General features: G+C 32.0%; 1 protein-coding gene across 2 annotated transcripts in view; it reads left to right on the top strand.

Annotated features, from left to right (window-relative positions):
* Positions 1–13,984, top strand: part of LOC129233942 (histone-arginine methyltransferase CARMER-like) — a 43,631-nt gene extending 29,647 nt beyond the window's left edge. The window contains exons 12-14 of one of the 2 annotated variants that reach the window (XM_054867860.1): positions 3,771–3,914; positions 6,740–6,852; positions 13,594–13,984. In XM_054867860.1, the coding sequence (XP_054723835.1) occupies positions 3,771–3,914; positions 6,740–6,852; positions 13,594–13,731 (395 nt within the window). In that variant the 3' untranslated portion in view covers positions 13,732–13,984. The remainder of the gene's footprint in view (positions 1–3,770; positions 3,915–6,739; positions 6,853–13,593) is intronic. The other variant, XM_054867859.1, reaches the window with a different exon arrangement.
* Positions 13,985–16,622: the final 2,638 nt, after the last annotated feature.

Genomic DNA, 16,622 nt, shown 5'->3' with positions numbered 1-16,622 from the left:
GTTTTGGGATCGCCCCATACTTTAAATCTCTTCTTATGCAATCCTTAAAGCAACAAGATGGTTATGTTTTGCTCTTTGATGAGACACTGAACAAAAAGTTGCAAAAGAAGCAGATGGATTTGTATATACGTGTATGGGAGGAAGACTGTGTGGTTACAAAATACCTGGATTCAAGTTTTCTCGGCTATGCAACGGCAGAAATAATGTTGGAGAAACTTAATAAAACTTCAAACATTAATGGGTTACCATTAGCTAACATTGTGCAACTGTCGATGGATGGGCCAAATGTTAACTGGAAACTGTTCGATTTGTTGCAGAAGCAACTTAAGTAAAATTATGACTCTAAAGTATTAAATACTGGCAGTTGTGGGCTTCATATTGTAAATGGAGCTTTTAAAACAGGTTCTGAAGCATCTGATTGGAAAATTAAAAAGTTACTCTCAAATATGTATTTGCATTTTCATGATAGCCCAGCCAGACGGGAAAATTTCTTTAATGTAACGGATTCATCTGTTGTTCCACTTCAATTCTGTGCCCACCGGTGGGTCGAAAATGTAATAGTGGCTGAAAGGGCCTTGGAAATTTGGGATAATTCAATAGTTTATGTAAACGCGATTAAAACAGGAAAGTTAAAAGATCCAAAAAACAAATCTGGGGATATATTAAAAGACTTTGCCATTGATTTGTTAACTCCTGCAAAAATTTCATGGTTCCTTTGAATTGCTAAGCTTTTCCAACCTTTGCTAATGAAATATCAAACAGACAAGCCAATGTTACCCTTCCTCTCTGATGACATTAAATCTTTATTAAAAAATCTTTTTGTTCGATTTTTAAAACCAGAAGTGTTGAATAAGTGTACCAGTGTTGTAAATTACTTTAATATTGATTTAAGTAATACAAACAATCACTTAGATTACTCTAAAGTTGATGTTGGATTTTCAGCCGATAAGCTGATTAAAAGTTTAAAGAATTCAAAAAAAATTTCTGATAGAGATTACATGCAGTTCAAAATGGAAGCAAAAAATTTTTTATTGGAAGCTTCAAAGAAACTACTAGAACACAATCCTTTAAGATATATAATAGTTCGAGAAATTTCTTGTCTAGACCCCCAAAAACTGAAGAACAAAGATTTATGTTTGAATAAAATGAAAAACATTCTGAAAGTTTTAGTCGAAAACAGCAGAATTTCAGAACATAATTGTGACGCTATAATTTGTGAATTTCGGACTTTTCTGGATGAGGGAAATACTTCTTCAGAAATAATGCAGTTTGATGCTGAAAAAGATTGACTGGATTGTGTTTTTTTATAATTTTTTTAAAGAGAAGAAGAACTACAATCAGCTCTGGAAAGTCCTAAAAATGTTGCTGCTATTGTCCCATGGGCAAGCAAGTGTAGAGAGGGGTTTTTCAGTAAACAGGCAATTAGAGGTGGAAAACATGCAGGATGAAACTCTTGTAGCCCAGAGACTGATTACTGACCATATAAATTCTGTTGGTGGAATTTTGAATGTAAATATCTCCAAAGAAATGCTTACATCAGCAGCATTAGCAAGGCAAAAATATATGCAGCACCTCGAAGATTTAAGAAGCAAAGAAAACAGCAATATTTTAAAGAAGAGAAAAGATTGTATGCAGGACGAAATACAGAAGTTAAAGAAACAGAAACTAACTCTTCAAACGGATATTGCAGAATTAATTAAATCTGCTGATGATCTTGCAGAAGAAGCAGAACAGACAAGAAATATTAAGTTGATTATGAAATCAAACAGTTTTAGAAAAACAGCCAGGGAAAAAAACAAGCCCTAGAAAATTTAGCAATGTAATGAAGTAACTTTTTTTTTAAAATTAATTTTATTTCTTTTTATTTATTTATTTATTTATTTATTATTATTATTATTATTATTTTTTTTTTTTTTTTGATCTATTAATGTGTATAAGAAACACTGCTGAAGAAAAAATTTTTCTGGACCTTGAACAAAGTTTGCAATGTCAAGTATTTTAAGGAGAATGTTGTGAAATATATTTTATAAGAATATTACTTGTGCTATTCTAAAATTGAAGTGAAAATTCATGCAGAAGATACTGAAAGAAAAAAAGTGTTTTAGAAGTTAAACTGGGTGTATGGTGATTCAACTTAAAATTTTTTTTACGAGCAGGGTAAGTTACATTGCATATAGTTTTCTTATAAATGATGACTACTTGATTTCTGTATTTCATAAATATTTTATGTGTCTAATGCTTTATGTCATTGTCAAAAACATCAGTAAATGTTTTCATCAACAAGATTTCTAAATTAAAAATTTTAATGCATTTTTCTTTTTTTATTATATTTTCTTATTATTGATATTGAATAGTACTATTCATTCAAAATGTTTTCTAAAAACATCTAATGCATGAATGTGAAAAAAGACCAAAATCTAGGTTCATGTAACAAGGTCATGAAAAAGTCCTGGAAAAAGCATGGAATTTTTTTGTCTTGATAGAGTATGAACCCTGGAAGAAGTTGTTAACAATACTTTCGAAAGGCAAAGACAAATTTGTCTTTGGATTCAGGGGGTAGGACGTTAACTGAGGAGGAGGGAGGGGAGGGGGTGACTTCAAAACCTCCTCTCTGGCTATGCCACTAAACTTAGGTATTTTGGTTTCTTCCATAAAAGTTACATGCACTAATGGAAGGTTTTTTTCCCCCCCTCAATATTAGCTTGCTGATTCTAGAAAATATGCCACTTTGAATGTAAAGATTCTTCAACTTCGATTCTTAATTTCATGGGATCTGCTCCTCTTTATGACCAAGCTTTACATACATTTTCATAGAAACTTTCGGCATAATAGATCTTTTATCAAAGTGTCTTTTTGTAGAAAATGCAATTTTGTTTTCCTATACTTTTTTATATTATTCCCCTTTATTTATATGTTTTAGTGAAATGAAATCTGCACAAAATATTTTTAGCACAAATTTATGATATTACCTTGAAAAAAAATTTTTTTTTCCTTGAAAAGTGCTTGAATGTTTTTCTTCCTGAAGGGTATGAACCCCGAAAGAGTCATCTTGACTAATTTTAGTTTTTTCTATTTAGACTTTTTCTTTCTATGCATTTCCTGTATTTTTACGTTTTTTTAACCCAGTCCCTTGAGATATGTAAAGTAACGTTTCACTGTATGAGTGGCGTACGTAGCATGAGTGACACCAGTGGCGGTAATTTGTGGTCCCCCCCTCCCCAGACGCAAAAGAAAAACAAAATTTTATGTAAACATGTGGCATGAGACTCATGCAATTTTCAGAAACCGCTAAATTTGTGCCATAACAAAATTTAAAGTGGGCTAATGCACAAAAAAAGAAATAAAAGTGTGGGTCTGGGGGTTTACCCCCCCCCCCCAGAAAAATTTCAAATTTGTAGTCTTAAAAATGCATTTTGGCTTCATATTTTTCAAAAACTTACAATTTCACTTAGGGTGTCACACCATGGACTGTTGACGCCCGGGGCAGATCCCCCCCCCTTCCCCATAGTGTCACTGAATGTATTTATTGTCCATTTTTATAACTACATCAAAATCTCCATATCTCAAAATTTTCTTCCTTGAGTTCTGAGGTTCAAAAATATAGCATTCACTTGTGAAATATGTAACTTATTTAAATTTAAAGAAAGCATTATAAAAATATTTTCTTGATCTTACATTTTCATTTCATAAAAATTATTCTCTGGTTTAAGGAATAGATTTTTGTAAGTTCAGGTAACATTGAATTTTAGAAATTGTCTTTCTAATTTTAGCCAACAATACCAATTTAGTAGTAAATGGCATAACTCTGATGAATGGTGATACTGTGATGGATGCTCATCCAGTACAGCAACACGTACCACACAGTCCTATTGGCTCTCAACAAAGCAGCACAATTATACCTTTGGGTGAGTTAGGTCAGTTATATATGCTCTATGGACTGAGCTTTAGTATATTTATATTTTGGTATAAGATTACATTTTTAATTATGCTTAGTAGGGTTGTAGAGTTAAGCTGTATAATCTTTATTAGGACAGGTGGTTGCATGAAATATGTGGAAATATGTATTCTGGAAAAAAAAAAAAATTGCATGTTAACTTCTATTTTTTTGTGACTATATCCATACCAGCCAATTTTTATGCTTACAGTCGGACCCTGATTCAACGAATTTATCGGGACCGAAACTTTTATATGTTAAATCAGAGTTATTCCTAATATCGTTGTGTGAAAAAAAGTTTAAAAAACAATGCACTTAGCTTATTAAAAAGTGCTAATAAGCAACTGCGCAAAAATATCCATAATTAGAAAGACTTTTTACTCAGCAATCAATGATTTATCACACTAGTTAATTTGAAATTTTAAAGTACTGTGTAATAGATAGTTAATAATTTCCTTCATATTTGACTCGAAATAGTGCTCTTTCGACTTTAAGGAGGGAAGAAAACACAGTCATTTACAGCCTGCTGCATGAGATATGTTTTTAGTTTCCGGGCCATGTAAAACATTTGAAAAAGTAAGTTTTAATGGGAGTTTCATTATCGCTTTCTGCATCAGAATTGCTATTCATTGGTTTCCCCTTCGCCTGTCAAAAATTGCTGATTCCAAGAAGAGTTTTTCTACTTCGGACAATATGGGTTAAGTCAATTGGAAAACAATCCAACATTTCCTAACTCAAATTAACAAAAAGGTTTTTCGGCTGTTAAAATAATTCGTTAATTCGGGGTTTAAGAGGGGTTTTTGCCTTCATTTTAGTTGGGGAAAAAGACAAATTTTCTAAATCGCGAAATTTGTTAAATAAACGTTCGTTAAATTGGGGTCTGACTGTATTAGCTTCTATTAGGCTTTCATTGTGTTAGACTCGATTTTTTACACAGTTCAAAATCCGATTGCATCTGCTTCTATTATACTCCTTCTTTTTCATCCACTATGCAATTTTACCACTCAGAAGTTAATAACTTTGTGTGAGCAATTATTTTGAGTTCCTCCTGTATTTTATCTTCTGTAAAAAATTTTAACGATCATATTTTTGTCCCGCCTCTTTAAAGATTTCCATTCAGTTGCATCCGATGTAACTCAAGCCAATGCCATTCACAAAATATAAGACTTTGTTAATTCTTACCAGGCTAACTAAAAATATTCTTTATAAAGGTTTCAAGAAAATCTATTACATTTAAAAAGTGCTAAAGACATTTTGGATGGCACTTGATTTCAAACATCAAGAAATTCATTTGTTCTGAAGAACATTCTGCTGAAGAATGGAAAATTCATGAGTTACTCAACTGCAGGCATTTTTAAAAAAGTTTTTTAAAGATTGAGCAAATTAAGTATGTTACAATTTTAGTAAGATTAAAAAGACTTATACAGTAAACTGTCATTTTACGCAGGTTTATTTTACGAGGTCGCAATTATATGTGGTTTAAGATTTGACACCTTTATTTTATTTTACACAGATGAGTTTCGGCTTTTCCTTGGATTCGGCAATGCAAAGAGATAAAATTTTCCCCTCTTTCAAAATCCAAACATCTAAAGATTGCAGATTACACGTAATCAACTGCATTTTGGCGTGCTAATAATCGAGCTTGTGCCACTGGAGACATTTTATGCAATTGGTTCCAAAGCTCTTTCCAGAAGTAAAGTAATTAAACTCACACTGTTCAGAACTCACTTGAAGAAGAGCTTTTAGGAGTGACAGAGGAGGCCAAAACTAACGAGGATACCGACATTGATGACGCACAACCAAAAATGTTCACATTGAAAATTTTGAGCCATTCCTAGACAATAAAAATGATTGTTCTGATTTTTTAGTGAAAGAAGATTCTATCACGGAAATGACGCAAGTGCTCATGGATGCATTAATGCTGTGCAAAGAATTACAGAGAAAAATTCTTAATGACTGCCAAAAGACTATCATAGCCAGCCCCTCTTTATAAACCGAACACAAAATTAATTTATGTTTTCTTTATGCATGTTGTGCATAAAAGTCATTATAAGTACACATTAAACTTATTATACAATTAGTCATCACTAGAATGAAGTATTTTGTTATCTACGGAACCAAGCCCCTATTTTAACACTAGTATTAGGTCTCAATTTAAGTGGCATTTCCGTGGAACGTAACCCCCGCGTAAAACGAGGGTCTACTGTATGTGTTCTTTTTTTCTTAAAATTTTTCACATTGAAATCTTCCCTCGTTGGTAAGTATAAATGTGTGGTCTGGTTTTTAGTTTGACAATTGCAAATTAATTTTGGCATGAAAGTATTTTTAAGAATTTAGACCTAGCATTATTTCCTAATTTGTGCTTAGTTTTAGTCGCCTAGTTATTGAGTAAAGTTTCTAGTTTAGTGCAAACATTTGAGCATTTATAAGAAAAAGTAATACAAATTAGAGAATTTAGAGGAAATAATTTTAAATTAAAATCTTGAAAATTATATATCCTATATTTTGATGGGGGAAAAAACCCTTAGTTTTATTGCATATTGCTTATTCCATTTCAAGTGGTAAGTTATCTTTTTTTTTTCTCATATTCCCAGTCTTGTTAAAATTTATTCTTGTCGTAAACATATATTTGAAATATTAGACAAATTATCATCTTCATAAATAGCATAGAAATGGCAAAAGGTCCACCCCCTTGAAAAAAGGACATTTTTGCGGTGTGCTTTCTTGTTATCTAATAATAATTTTATCTAATAATAATAATGAAAGACCATTTCAAAAACAAATTTTTTTTTCCTTTTTCTTTAGGAAACTTACAAAATTCAGGAAATAGTCCAAATAGTAGAACTACTTCAAGAATTCAAGCAAGTGTTCCAACTAGTTCCATTGGCGGTGGTATTTCTCCATCATTGTTCACACAGGTATTTTAAATTATTATTTTTTTTTTTAAATGTAAATTTTGAGAGTTGATTTTCATATAAATGACTAGGTATGCATTTATAAATGATTGTTATGCATTTGTGCAAATTTTGTGTGCTGTGTTTTTTGGAATTGGTGAAAAGTTATCATTTTGTGTTCCTGTGTTCTTTCTGGTTATTGAACTGTACAATTTATTTAAGCGACTAGATGTTTCATGCATTGAAAATCGTAAATACTGCCACAAAACATTTAAAGAAGCTTATTTCCACCCTTTGTATTTGAGCATATTTCAGACACTTAAAAGAAAGCTTAAACTGCTTGAAATTAACAGATCCATTTTCATTGCTTTAATCTTTGAATTTTGTGATTTTAAATGAATTAAATAAGGTTAATTTCCAAAGTTTGTCGTTTTCTATAAGACCGAGGTTCTATACTTGCCTCTTGATAGGTTGGCAGGACCTTTAACTGTCAAAAGATCTTGGAAATATGTTGGACCAAGAAAATGTTCTAAATGAATTTTAATGTGACAAAATTTCAATTTGCTAATAGGATAATTAATGTTTTTCGACTAAAAGTTGAGTCTTTCTTAATCCTGAGATGCTTTTCAACCTTTTGCACTCATTTTCTTCCGAAAACTTGCTTTTTTCACATGCCTCAACTTTTTTTTATTTATTTCTTTTTTTTTTGGCAATTTTTTCCTGATATTATATTTGTGAGCTATATTCTTTAATTATATCGTTCTAAATGCCTGAATGCAATCATGAAGAATATATCTCTAAATAATTTTATTTATTTTCCCTCTTTGTCAATTTTTTTCCTATCAAATGCTCTTTGTCATTGTTTTAACTCTTGACTTTGAATGTAGGGTAATTATGTGCAATTACTCTTTAAGTTTAGAATTTGCTAAACTACATGAATTTGGAATACAAAATTTGGATTCATTAGCAAGTGTTTTTCATTTCAATTTGAATATAAAACCTTTCAGGATAGCCCGAAATGCATTTCAAAGAACAACCTTTAGCGGCACGGATTAATATCATCTATCTAGACAACTTGAGTTTAAAAACTAACTTGCTCGAAGCAAATCACAGTTATAATTTGTTTGAATAAATTTTGAGGCATTAGCATTTTACGACTCTAATTGCTTTGCAATGTTCAATGCTAAGAGTATGCTATCCAGCTGTGTTCTCATATGGTATCCTCTATATACGTTGTATACTCTCAAACATTTTTTAGACATATACTCTCAAGCTTCAAAAATTTTCATATTATAACTATTATATATATGATCGTATACACATATTGTGCATTGCTGATATTGTATACCCTATAGCTGATTGTGTATACCCTAAGAAAATTTGATGGGGGCATCACTGACCTTATCCTCTGCAGCCTTAAATACACATAAAGGTTTTGGCGGTTCTCATGATGGCATCGTGTTATTTAACTGCTTTCACGTGTTCCCAACCCTCAGCATTCAGTTCGAAGAGAACCATTTAACATTTTGGCATTACGGATGCTTGACAATTGGGAGCACTTTTTCTGAGATAGAAGAATTCCTGCTCCTTTGTTCAAGGTCGTGTGTGTCCCTAAAAGAAAGTAGGGTGTTAGATAAGAAGTTAACAAAAGGAAAGGCATTTACTATGGCTCAAGTTTTACTTTAAATGCAGACGAAGATGGGGGGGGGGGGGGGTCGGTTGACCTTGGGAAATCGCCACGAGAACTGTTCTCCTGTCCGGTACATTTCAATCCAATTGAGTAGTACAATAAGTGTTGTCTTATAACAATGTTCAGAATCTTGCTAGTTTTTAATGAAAAAAGTCTTTTTCCTAATGAAAACAGCTCTGGGGTTTAGATGAGCAATCTCACTTTTTTTTTCTCTAAAGCTTTAACTTCCTTTTTAGTTGTAAGTTTAAAAACGAAATTGTTTCAAAAGAGTCGGGAAAAGTACTTCTTTTTGAAGCAATGCTCCTCACATCATTTTTTTTACAATGATGAATTTTTCCTGCTGCCGAGTTATGGCTTTTTTTTTATTTGCAAGTTTTCCGTAAAAATGTTTTCTTGAGCACCAACGTGAATTTTTATGGTTTGCTTTCAACTGTCACGTAGGTGTTCAAGTACTTGTATCATATTGATCCAAAATTTGTGTTCCTTGAATAGAACACATGATTTTTCCGAACAGAAGTTTACGATATTCGCTGATGTTTTTTCTACTGTTTCTGAGTTAATGTAATGGCGTTGTTTCGGTCAAATTGACACATTGTGCTTAGATCTAGTTGAAACCGAGCAATACTTAGGATCACAAATTTTAATGCTTCTGTTCTTTTTGCAGAAATACTTAGAAGTGACCCCCCCCCCCCAAAAAAAAAAAAAAAAAAGCATCCAGGATTCGCCTTTGAATATTGACATCTTAAATTCGTTATGTTTTTTTGGAATCATGAATTGCGATAAGTACCTACTCGTTGGGTTTCTTGTTTCTACAAATGGAAGAGAATAGAAATGGTCAAGGAATTTACACCCGTCATATTATGACTAGGGATTTTCTAGAATTGGTAATACGCAGGGACATGCACAGGGGAGAGAAGAGACACCTGTTGACTCGTGCCACCGAGCCAGAAGGGGAAAAATATACGTAGAAACCTAGTGGTAAATAATATGGAGGGGTCCCATAGGTCATTTGTGATGGGCCCCAAAATTTCTATGCACTCCCCTGTAATATGAGGCATATCCACAAAAAAGAAATGGCGATTAGAATGCGGTAATACAAATAAAGAATTAATAGCCCATATCCATCAGTAAGTACACTTATCATAAAGATTATTTGCAGCGTTCTGTATTTTTATTTATTATCAATCTTAAATGATGGAAATTAGTAATCTGGAAATTTTGTATTTAGATGAAGTTTCGGTGTTTAAGTTCATCTAGACAAGTGTTTTTTCCCGGAAAAACTTTTATTTTATGCAAAAAAAGCCTTTTTTTAATGCTAAGTCTGCTTGAGCTAAGCCTCAGAGCATTTGTAACTATGACGACGAAAAGTTTGCTTTCTAAATATTAAAAACAGCCGTCGCATGGTAATCTGAAAAATGAGAACAACATCAACTTTGGTCAAGTGAGGGTAATAAGCAATTCGTGATTACTCAAAAAAAAAAAAAGAAAGAAAACCTCAAATTAAGGAAATTACTATGCAAATATTTAAAAGAGCATATTTCGGAGAACATAGCCATACTTTATATACATTAACTAAATCAAATTTACTTTTTAACATCTGGTATCTCACTCGAATAAAATATTTTGAGAATCTTCTTTCAAAACAACCCATAAAAACTTCATTTCGCTTCTTATTATGCCAGCATAACAGTTTATTCATTTGTGTATGAACTTGACCCACGTTGGGTAGTTGGGTACAGTTAATAAATTTCGAGAAGAATGCAAATACATTATGTCAACAAAAGTTTGAAATCATTATTTAATAGGAAAATAGCGCTTGCATCCGATGAAATTTTGTTTTGGTACGTAACATCAGTAACAAAAAATATAAACTAACAAATGTAAGAAAAATCAAAATGTAAAATAAGTATAAACTATAACCGGTCTAACATATTATTACTTAACCTTTAAGTATGGATTTCATTATACTGTACAATTTTCAAGCAAGAAACAAAAGCAAATATCTCACAAAGTTTTTCATCATATTTTAAATATTCCGTAAAGTTTGTCTACAGTTGCGTTTTTGAAACTATGGTTTCGAAAGTTTAGAATGGGGGAGGAGGAATTGATTTTGATCTATTGTTTGTAAAAAAAATAGATTGGAGGCAGTCCCCGAGTTCCATGCTTTACTGTAACGTCAATAAATATGGCCTATAATCGCGTTTTTAAGGCTTCAATTTCGACAACTTTCCGCTGAAACCCCTGCACCCAGGACCGGATCTATAAATTTTGGACCCCCTGCAACAAAATGGGTACTGTAGGGGCTCAGAGGCCAGCAGTGCATATTTGTAACGTTAATAAGTCTTAGTGCTAGTTTTTTTCAGTTTTTTCTTCAATTTCTTGAGCCGTAGTGGGCTCCTAAAGGCCTGGTGCACCCCAGCACTGCAGGTGCACAGATCCAGACCTGCTTGCATCTGCACTTTTTTGCCCCCGAACACCAGCAAGGAAAGTCTAAAATTGTGTTTTTAAAACTACAAGTTTAAAAATTTTCCCGGGGGAGAACCCATTTATCTTCCCTACCCGATCAGAGGTTCTCTCTCTCTCTTTTTTTCTTGCCAAGCAACCCCTCCCCCTCCCTAAAATTTTTTTCTCTGGTTGCACTACTGAATTACGAACATTGGAAAACAAGGTAAAGCTGGGATTTTGCTAGATGCCTGAAATCAGGACTCGGATCTCGCCCCCTGCATTACCTAAATTACGAAAAAACAGAGAAGACAAAATTTTTCACAGTAAAGTTTTTAATAAGAATATAACTACTTCCACCTTCCCCCTCCTTCACCTCCAAAGCTTGTTGGTTCAAAAAAAAAAAAAAAAATTTGATTATCTGCATTGTAAAAATTAGGAAACTATATCGTTTTCGTTGTGCCAATTAGACGGCCTCCGGATCAGGCTGCGTCTGGGGCCTCAAAATCGCATGATCCACCACTGCGTGTGATGTCACACTTTTCTTACCCCTTTCTCTCCTTTGTTACAAACTCACAATGTCATGACCCCCCCCCTCCCCCTCAAATTGTGACATCATCATCCTTACTGATTATATACATTAGTCTTTATTTCTTAAATATTGAGGTTTATGGTAGTCAATATGATTCTTACTGCCTACTCTTCAAGATTGATGTATTTTAATATTATAAAAAAAGTTTATGCTTCAAAATAATCTTAACTAGTCATTAAAAACCTCTTTTTGTACTACATAATAAGTCCTTGGAAAAAATATCCCAATTTTGTATATGAAATATATATAAATAAATTTAGCTTCGTGAAAAATAGAAAGAAAAAAAAATAGAATTAATCTTTTTAGCGTACTTTCCCAGTAAAAGTCAGAAAAAGAAGAAAAAAGAAGGTTTAAAGAAGGCTTAATGCATCTTAAAAATATCGCGAAAAAAAAAAGTAAAATAATTAAATAAATATTGAAAAATTAAAAATTGGAAAGTAGGGTATTGAGATGGGGGAAAATGTCTGTCTGTCTGCCCCCCCCCCCAAATAACTTTTGAATGAATCGTCCGATTCAAACAAATTTTTTTTTGTTCGAAAGATCTTGGCGAGTGCACCTCATTCCCATATTTCACTTTTTCATTTGAACTATTTTTGTTCAATTTTGAACAGTTCAAAAAAACTTAACATTAGTGCCTACGGGGAAATTCAAGGCAATTCCGAACTGTGAGGCGAATTCGCTTCAAACTTTGTAGGAAAAAGCTTTTGACAAAACACTTGTGTATAAATTATCTTTTTGATTTGAACAATTTTCCGTTCAATTTTGAACAGTTCAAATCCCTTAACATTAGCGCCTATGGGGAAACTGAAAGTCAATGTAGATTCCGTACTTGAAGGCGGATTTACTTCAAACCAATTTTGTTGGAAATAGCTCTTGATGCCAAACCGAGAATTTAGGGGCACCTGACTCTGACTCCTGTGCCCGACAATTAATCAGACTCCGACTCCCCGACTTCGAATCTGACTTCATAGCTTTGGCAAACATTTATACAGGGAGAACAAATGACTGACTCCGATTCTTGGATATTCGACTCCAATTCTTTTATCCCAAAATGAGATTGACTCCGACTCCGCTGCCGTGGTTTTAACTGTGAAATAATTATTGTTGACATGACTTGTTTTTATTTTCATGCTAAAGTTTTAATTTGGGTATTCAGTTTTCGGCGAATAAACTGAAAGTCATTTATGTTTCTACATAAAGATATGCGCAGACAATTTTTTTTTTTTTTGACAATGAAAATTATTTCTTTAAATTGACATTTTATTGTGTTTATTTATTTTGGTAAGTGCATTAATTCATTTAAGAAATTGTTTTTGGCAACAGGGGAAAAAGAAACATTTTTTTTTTTGATATGATGAATTTATTTTAATGAACTTATTATTATTTTTTGTTTTGAAAGCTGTTAAAAAATTTTTTTAATGGAAAGAAGTGTATTAGCTGCTTTGTTTAAAAAGTGCTGCTATTTTATTTGTTCGTTTTTTTTAAAAGAAAAGTAAGGAATATTTTATTCTTAAAAATCAGCTTAAAATATTTAAAATATATGTTTGAAAACATTTGCGATTTTAGCTATTTTTGCGAATATTGATCAGGTACTAGAAAGTGGTATGGGTACATGGGAAAGTAGGCTCGTTTAGTTCTAGACAGAACTTCTTGTTAAATATAAAATCTCAAAATATTTTATTTTAAAAATCAAAGCAGAACACATATCCTCTTTCCATGCCATTTTTGATTGCATGCTCAAATAAATTTCACTTCTCTAAAAATGTCAAGTAGTCCAGTGGTGAGTGGTATAGCCAAAAAAAAAAAGGTTAGTTTTTTTTTTTTTTTGGCAGGAGTAGGGTTTGTTTCGTTTTAGTTGTTTTCTGCAGTCAAAAAAAGAAAGTTTCTTTGCTTTTGGCAGAAGGTGTATCTAAAGTAGGAAAATTAAACGCTGCTGAGATATTTATGTAAACATTAATTTCATGATGCATGAGTTATATTTTATTGTTTATAAAAGCATTCTGGACCTAAGTAATTAACATAATGTTTTCTCTCCCCACAGCAACAGCAACATGTTGTCCTGGGAAACACAACTCATTTTCCTGTTAGTAATAGTTTGATGATTGGAGATTATGCAACTCCAGGGAATATAGTCATGCCAGGTCAAATTGACTTAGTCAATACATTCAAGCATTCATAGAACTATTTGTCATCAGTATTAAAAAACTGTAATAGGGTTTTCAATTCTCCACAACAGTCAATTTGTAAAATTTTGTGTTAGTTTTAGCAACAAATTCAGTTGAAAAAAGCAAATCATACTACAAAGCCAACCAAAAATAGATTTGTTTTCCAGCATTCCCATGACATTTGTTTTCTCGACTAAGTATGGCAGCTTTGCTCTGTGGTACTGATTACAAAGCATAGAAAATATAGCACTCAACATGTGATAGAAAAGAAATCACTAATACAGGATTTCTTTAAATATTCTTGTATACCTCCAAAGAGAGCGTTATTCAGATTGACTAATTTCTGTGTAAATATATAACCTGTGTTAAATACGACATTCAAAGCAAATGCTTCACCTATTGAAGCTCCTTTGTGTATTCATATCATATGTCTGTCAGCTCATCTTATTTATTCATGATATTTTTGTTGTTCATTAGACATTGTTATCTGATGTTATAAAACTTGTTAGTTTTGCGACCCAGTTTTTATTGGTTCATTATGCAGAATTATCTTTTTCTTTCACAGAACAAAAGCTGTCGTAATTTTATGACTCTCATTTGTTGTTTCTAAATGACCCTATTACATTAAAATGACTTTGATATTTCTCGCATAATATATATTTAGCAAAATAAAATTCAAATAATGTACTATGAAATGTAAAATGATGAAATTGATTTTAAAACTATATTGATGTAAGATAAAAGTAATTTGATTTTAATGGTTTTTTAAAATGTCATAGGTTATAAATTGTAGGCTTACTATGTGGATTTCTCATAAAGGTGGTTCAATAAATAAATCATTCGGCCAGTATCCTCTGGCCTTATAGTGGATCTAATGCAGATGCAATGAAGGGGTTATAAATTCAAGAACAGAATAAACAGCTTCACCAATGATTTGCTTGATAAATTTGTAAATAGAATATATTTTTGCATTCAATGTGATTTTCGTTTTCTAACTTAGGAAGTAGCTTCATGTGTTGAACTTATTCCTGAACTTTAAGTGTATTATTTTACAGTTTACAAAATTTATTATTAATTCTATGGGTATTGTAAAATGTTTCTCTCTTTCAAAATTGAATCCACTCACCCACCAACTTTGCATCTTGGTACGCATTTTAAATGTTTTAACAATCTTGATAGACCAAAGAAACAGATAAAATGTATTTGTGACTTTATTTACTGCACCACCTGCAATTCCATACAATAATTACCAATATTTCTTTTTGTGAGTGTGTAAATGAAAGCGGCAGAATAGAATCCTGTGCACAAATTACAATTTATTTTTCTTAATACAAGGCGTTGAGCCTTGATTTTATTGTCTCGTTATATGAGACGTTTTGTATGTCCAGTTTGCTTGTGTATGGAGTGTGTCAAACTAAGACTATTGCTTGTTATTCTTTTTTAACGAAAAGATTGTAATTATACTTGGTGCAAAACATGAATTGTTCTTCCAAAACCTCATTTTAGTTTGAAACCAAAATAAACAACCTTAAAATTCCAAATGCTTGTGCTCATTTTTATTTTGCACACAAGAAAAAAGCTTTTTTTTTTTGGATAAAATGTCAAGATTTCTCAGTAGCAATTTAAAAATTAGAAAATCAATGAGCAAGATTATCATGCACAAAAATTGCAGCCTACTGTCTCAAATCAAGTTCCATACAAAGGTGAAGTTTTAGTACTTAATTATGTTACTGTTCAAGTTAACAAAACACAAAAATTTCAAACTTTTATGAACCTTATAAATTTAACTCATTTACGCGTATTAATTCAATCTTAGGGAAAAAAACTGGCTTGTAACAATGTATATATTTTTCCAAATTTTCAACGACATATGTAAAAAAAAAGGTTTGCTCCTTTAAATTAGCTTCTTTAAATTCTAAAATATATTTTTTCTCAAACTCTTAACGAAAAAATACAAAATAAATCATTGAACACTAAATTACATTGGAAGATATTTTACTTTTAAGAAATCAATTGTGCATCAAGTTAAATTTACAGTGAATTAGCCAATGTTTTTAAATTCTTTTTTTTTTTCATTATCTTCAAAGAATTGTGTTCTTCACACAAGCATGAAGTGGACGCTTTCCTGGAATTTATTTCTAATGCAGTGGAGTCTCGACTTACGCGAGAGATACGTTCCAACACCTCTCGCGTAACTCAAAATTTCATTGCTAAAAGGGATATGTATAAGACTTATGGATAAGCATACTATCATTTTGGACGCTTGTAAACACCTTTCAAACTGTTTTACACCATTACTGAACTATATATTGCTGTTTCCTAAATCAAGAACTAAATTTGTACTGTATTAAAAAAACTTGAGATTCAACATGAGATTCTCTTATTTAATGCTGATAAATAATGTTAATAATAAAGAAACATGTCATATAGTTTCCATTTTTCGGGAGAAGGCACTTCGCCACACCCACTTGAGCACAGAGTTCCATTTTATGTGGGGGTGATCGATACGCAATCCATGTGCTTCTGAGACCACCAGACAGCGTTAACTTAGGCGTGCATTTTAATGTGCAAAAAAGTCTTAGTGTTCATTACATCACTTGCTTCACTTGTTTGTTGGCATTTTAGTTATTCTTACATTTTAAAAACTGTTGCTTTTACAATAAAATGCTATGATCTGAGTATACCTTCTGCCGAAAACAGCGAAATAGAATCATTGGATACCACGTGACAAGGGAGGAGTCAAGTGCCTTCTTGTGAAAAACGGACAATATATATTCGACATCTCAACTTCCACCTAGAATCACTAACAAGCACAATAGTATTATGTAAAATCATAAGTCACTTATTTTAAAATAATGAAACACATCAAAAAAAGTTTTTTTTTTATCATAAAATTTATCTGAAC

Source organism: Uloborus diversus, unplaced genomic scaffold, assembly GCF_026930045.1.
Source record: "Uloborus diversus isolate 005 unplaced genomic scaffold, Udiv.v.3.1 scaffold_822, whole genome shotgun sequence".
Taxonomy (NCBI): Eukaryota; Metazoa; Arthropoda; class Arachnida; order Araneae; family Uloboridae; genus Uloborus; species Uloborus diversus.
This window is presented reverse-complemented; position numbering and strand designations above follow the sequence as displayed.